The sequence below is a fragment of the Equus quagga genome, chromosome 6 (genome assembly GCF_021613505.1).
Source record: "Equus quagga isolate Etosha38 chromosome 6, UCLA_HA_Equagga_1.0, whole genome shotgun sequence".
Taxonomy (NCBI): Eukaryota; Metazoa; Chordata; class Mammalia; order Perissodactyla; family Equidae; genus Equus; species Equus quagga.
This window is the reverse complement of record NC_060272.1, coordinates 94,549,853-94,555,852: the sequence shown is the minus strand read 5'-3', so window position 1 is coordinate 94,555,852 and position 6,000 is coordinate 94,549,853. Positions and strand designations below refer to the sequence as shown.

General features: G+C 45.8%; 1 protein-coding gene across 1 annotated transcript in view; it reads left to right on the top strand.

The window, feature by feature from the left end:
- The window catches only part of PSAT1 (phosphoserine aminotransferase 1), a 36,879-nt gene that overhangs the window by 7,557 nt on the left and 23,322 nt on the right, over positions 1 to 6,000 (top strand). The window contains exons 2-4 of the mRNA XM_046664945.1: positions 1,365 to 1,425; positions 2,622 to 2,691; positions 5,295 to 5,500. Coding sequence (XP_046520901.1) covers positions 1,365 to 1,425; positions 2,622 to 2,691; positions 5,295 to 5,500 — 337 coding nt within the window. The remainder of the gene's footprint in view (positions 1 to 1,364; positions 1,426 to 2,621; positions 2,692 to 5,294; positions 5,501 to 6,000) is intronic.

Sequence of the window (6,000 nt, the reverse complement as noted above, 5' to 3'; positions counted from 1 at the left end):
CCCTTCTCTCCCCCCCCCCTTCTCCCCCCCTCTCCCCTCCCACCCCTCTCCCCATCTATTCGTCCACCCACCTATCCATCCGTCCCCCCGACCACCCCTCCCCTCTCCTTCTCCTCCCCATTATCTGGCACTGTGGGATTGACCCTAAACTGGGTCCCGCTTTCACAGTTGCCCCTGTAAGACAGAGCGTGATTTGGGACTGCAGTGATTTTCCAGGACGGGTCAAGGGGCTGGCCAAGGACATACATACAGTTAAGTCGCTGACTCTCAGAGCCTCAGCTGGGACTCCTCATCTGCAAACTGGGGATCAGAATACCATTCTAATGGCTCAGTGGGTGGGACCAAAGATCAATACATCAGTACCCCTGACCAATCTTTTTTTTTTTTTTTTTAAGCATTGGCACCTGGGCTAACAACTGTTGCCAATCTTTTTTTTTTTTTCTGCTTTATTTCCCACCCCCTGCCCCCCTACACAGTTGTATATTTTAGTTGCAGGTCCTTCTAGTTGTGGGATGCGGGACACCGCCTCAACGTGGCTTGACTAGTGGTGCCGTGTCCGCGCGGATCCTGGGCCGCGCAGCGGAGCGCGCCAACGCGAACTGAACCACTCTTAACCACTGGCCACGGAGCCGGCCCCCTGCCTGGACCAATCTTTATTCACAGCGGGTGCTTCCTTCCTGCCCCACCAGCCTGTCCCAGTAGAGCAAGTTAGGCCAAAAGGATGGGAAATTGAGTTATCTGTTTAATTGGCGCCTAATTTTATTTTTCGTTGTTCCCTGAACCCAGAACTTGATGAATTTTGTACTTTTGCTTTAAGAGAGTGGCAAATGAGATTGTGGAGGGGACGTTTTCTAGGGAATCTGGTTTTTTCCAGAGCTTTTATCCTGACAGTTAAGAGTTGTCATCAGAAGAATTGTATAGTTGGTCATTTTAAAAAAAATCGAAGTGAGTTTTTTTTAAAGGTTGACACCTGAGCTAACATCGGTTGGCAATCTTTTTGTCTTTTTGTTTTTTTCCTTCTCCCCAAAGCACCCCAGTCCGTAGTTGTATACTCTAGTAGTAGGGCCTTCTGGTTGTGCTAAGTGAACTTTTATGTCAAGTAAATTCATGCCTTTGGAAAAACCGTATCCTGGCATCAACCTATTACATAATTTCACACGCAACTTGTGTGTAAGTTGCATCAGCAGCCCTGTGGGAACGGTGGGAGGAAGGGACTTGGCCGGGACAGAAGCTTCTGGACCTCACAGGCCTTGTGGGTGGGCTGTGGACCCCCTTCCTGGCCCTTCCACCTCCCCAGCTTTGTACGTCCAGAGGAAGAGCTGTGTCCAGCATATTCAAATCATCTTTTCTCTTTTTTTTTCTAGGTATTGTTAGAGATACAAAAAGAATTGTTAGACTACAAAGGAGTTGGGATTAGTGTTCTTGGTAAGATTTGCTTTTGGATTCTGTGAATGTCCAGGTTTCAAAGGGAACTAGTTGAAATGCATCGAGCCTAGAATTTCTGCTGGGTCTTCCTAGAGGCCTTTGTTGATGTGTTTTCAAATTTTGATAACTTTGGTTGCCTGTTTGATAGAAGTAATTTTGAAAGCAACATAAATCCTGGTTAGAGGTTCATACATCTCAGCTCATTGTTTCATAATTGGTGTTTGTTCCTCATATGATCTGAGACTAGATGCTGCACATTTGCATAATTGTGCCCCACACAGTTATAATATTGTTTCATGTTCATGTTATGATTTTTACTATACTTAAAAAGATGAATTTGTTAAAAATTTTAAAGTACACCAACCCTTTATGAAGACCTTGCACATTAATAATTTCATTAAGTTTCTTTCCCCTGTGCTATTGGGGAAGAGGACCATTGAGTTCTAAAATTTACGGGTTTTTTGGTGAGGAAGATTGGCCTTGAGCTAACATCTATTACCAATCTTCCTCTTTTTGCTTGAGGAAGATTGTTGCTGAGCCAACATCTGTGCCAAGCCTCCTCTGTTTTGTATGTGGGATGCCAACATGGCATGGCCTGATGAGCAGTGTGTAGGTCCGTGCCTGGGATCTGAACCTGCAAACCCCGGGCTGCTAAAGCAGAGTGCGTGAACTCAACCAGTACACCACCAGGCTGGCCCTGAAAATTTACTTTTTTATATTTAATTTTCTTTTTCATTTGTGGTCATTCCAAAGGCTGCATAGTATTAAGAGACTGCAAAGTTAACTGTGTGCTCATTGCTATTAAATATTGTTCCTTTGGGTTTGGCACACGTACTTAGGTTTCTGTGAAATGAAGGCACAGTATGGAATTTTGTGCTGTTGTCCTAATGGACAGCCTTTGCACACAGGCTCATTTGTGAGAAAGAAGTGAGAAATCATAGAAGCCTAAGGATGAATTAGCAAATGGCTCGTTGGATGCATGTACCACTTGAAAAGTCATTCTGCTGTGAATATAAGGCTATGGTGTTTGTAGTTTAAAAATCAATTTGAATATTCCCCTAAACTCAGTGAGCCTTGGCGCACAATTTGAATGCAAAATAACTGAAATTTTTCTTTATTATTTTACTCACAGATTTTGTGGTAACTTCTGTTTGTTTGGTTTTGAACTGGAACTCTTGTTATCTTTCCTTCCACAGAAATGAGCCACAGATCGTCAGATTTCGCTAAGATTGTTAACAACACAGAGAATCTTGTGCGGGAATTGTTGTAAGTTTAAAATTTTAAAGACCTAATTGCGTTCCTCTTGTTTGATAATCTATACACCTGGGCGTCTGTTACATTATTTGCTATACTCTGCTGTATGTTCAGAATATTCCATAATAAAAATAATCTTAGTAAGATTCTCCCAAATTCGCTAATTTAGTCCGTAATGCTTTTTACTTGTTCCCCATCCTGTGTTTGTCTGTTTTATTTTTGTTTTTATTTTATGTGGTGTTTCCTAAGATTTTTCAGCACTGTGGGAGCTGAACTGGCTTAAAACAGATTTAAATGACAAAGAAGTGGTCCTCTTTGTCAGCATAATTAACTGTCATCTAGGGCCACTGGTTCTTAAAGCATGGGCCTCACACCACCTGTCAGGATCAACTGGTTTTGGGGAAGTATTAAAAATTCAAGGGCTGGGCCCCCCCAGATCTGCTGAATTAGAACCTATTTAGGAACTTCATTTTTCACAGGCTCTTTGGGAAGTTCTAAGAGTTCCGAACTCCAGGAACTGCTGCTCAAATGAACTTGAACTCTCCTGGGTTATCTCCACTGCTTTTCTTACCCAGAGGAAACCTATTTTTAACTAGATTGCCGTTAAAGGAGAGAGTGTATATATTATATAAATATGTTCACATAAACATGAATATGGTGACCTGGCAAACAAAACACTTTTTTTTCTGCTCACAAAACTATTGCACGTTTATAGTAGAAAGTTTAGAAAAAAACTGAAACTCACAAATTAAACTGGAATTATCTGTAACCCCATCAGTCGGGTAATCGGTGGCAACGTTTTAGTGTCCATTGTTGCATCATTAACAAAATTGGAATCATACGGATTGTTTCATAACTTTCCTTTTAAATTGCCTTGATAAAGTGCTTCCAAGGGGTCAGACTTGGTGACGTTTCGGTGAGGAGCACAAGAAGCTCATTGCAATGTGAGTGTGCAGAACTGGTCATCATCTGCTTGGCCTCATAGGCCGGGTCTGCCTGCTGGGTCCCATGTCACGTTCATAGAACAATCCTGTCCTTGAGGGGGATATTTAGAACATTGGCCTAGGAGATGTGGCATTTGACCGACCTGGCTGTGAGCCTCTTTGGACCGGACTACCAGTCCAATTTATGGGCCGCTCCCTTGGTTGCCTAATGAAGTTCCTACCTTGTACCCCCGTACCCAGCCTCTCTTTGGCATCCTTCCATCCAATTCTTGGCCTCGTGAACTGCCCTGCATCTGAATAACATAAACCAGGAACCCTACCTCAGGCTTCCAGCTGCTGTGAACCTCATGGTTCCAGCCTCCTAAGGCCTGTATGGGTGCTTTGCTGTCCTCCTGAGCACGGGTGTAGGCAGGCACGGGTCAGAACCAGACATTGCATACCACCCATTCCCCAAGATGCTCTCATGATGCTCCACCGTCTGGTACTTTACTCATGCCTCTGCTGGAGCTTTGTCCGCCCGCCGTATACTCTCTGTATGCCTCTTCCCAAAGTCTGACCTTACTCAAAGGCAGGGTCCAGTCTCCATGGCCTGCCCGCTCTGGTGCTGACCTTATCCTACTGCCTGGAGCCATCCATCATCTTTGTGAGTTTTTTTTTTTTTTTTAGGGAAGAGTAGCCCTGAGCTAACATTAGCCGCCAATCCTCCTCTTTTTGCTTGAGGAAGACTGGCCCTGAGCTCACATCCGTGCCCATCTTCCTCTATTTTGTATGTGGGACGCCTACCACAGCATGGCTTGCCAAGCGGTGCCATGTCCCCACCTGGGATCTGAACTGGCGGACCCTGGGCCGCTGCGCAAGTGGAACGTGCGCACTTAACCACTGTGCCACTGGGCCGGCTCCCCTCCATCATCTTAATTTTCCATGCTGGTGTCAAAAAGTTTTGCTCTTAATCCCGATGTATGTAGGGTATGTGATTATGTGCTTAAGCCTAAACCTTTATCAGAGATCCTTTTCCAGTGTGTAATTGCTTCATGGCATGGACCAGCACATACATCCTTTTAGGACTTTTGATTGCAAGTGATAGAAGCCCAACTCCTGGCTTAGCCATAAAAAGAGAGTGTATTACCTCACATAACAGAAGAGTGCAGAAGTGGTTTAGGAGCTCCGATGATGTCGAGAAAGCCCTTTTCTCCATCTCCTGGCTCTGCTTTTTCATGTGTTAACTTCACCAGGTGGCCATCAGCGGTTGCAGGATTAGCTCCTACAAATTCATACTTTCCCTCAATAGAAACAGCTCCTGTTTCCCAAAAGTTGGATCAAAGATCTCAGAACCCAGCCCCGTTGGCCAGCTTGGGTCATGTGCTCATCCCCTGGAGCTGGGGTTGCCACTGGTGAACCTGAGAGTGGCAGGGGGATGATTCCCCAAAGGAACAGCAGGGTGTTCGTAGCTTCGGCGCAAACGGTAACCATCGGCTTCCACCAGGGGCCAAGAAATAGTTGTCCAAGGAGTGCATGGATAATTGGCTGGATTGGGAAGACAAAGGTGGCAGTGGGACTTTACCATATTTCTTGTAGTATATCCACTCAAGGTAAAGCACTGATAGAGCATCACTCATTCTCGGGCTTTGGCCACGTGAATCTGCATTTACTGTCACCTGTGCTTCTGCCCAGAGCCGTTCCAGACAACTACAAGGTGATTTTTGTGCAAGGAGGTGGGTCCGGCCAGTTCAGTGCCGTCCCCTTAAACCTGATTGGCCTGAAAGCAGGAAGGTGTGCCGACTATGTGGTGACAGGAGCTTGGTCGGCTAAGGCTGCAGAAGAAGCCAAGAAGTTTGGGACTGTGACTATCGTCCACCCTAAACTTGGGAGTTATACGAGTAAGTGCGGGGAGCCGAGCTGGACAGGGAGATCCTGGCTGGGCTGGAGCGAGGGGGAGTTGTCCCTCAGGTAACAGGTTTCCCTGCCCAGGGTAACCTGCACTTGTTAATTCTTTCCTTGTCAGTAGTTAGTTTGATACCGTTTAGACTGGATGGCTGTATCAGTTAAGAGTACTAGCTGGTTGCTGCAGAAAGAGTATTCATAAGCTTACTTAGCTGAAAAGCCCAGGGGTCTGTTTGGCTTTAGGTATGGCTGGATCAAGGGCCCCAACAATGTCTGCAGGTCCTGGTGTCTCCCTGTCTCCTCCATGGTGGCTCCACAGTCAGGACAGCTGTCTCCTCTTTTTTGGAAGATGGCTGCAGCCGCTCCTGACCTTATAGTCACCCAAGTTTCAATGCCTTTGCTCAAGCGTTCCCAGTGACAGTCTCATGTCTCATGTGTCCCATTCCAAATCAGTCGTGTGTGGCTGTGCCTGAGTCGCGTTCTACCTTTGGGGCTG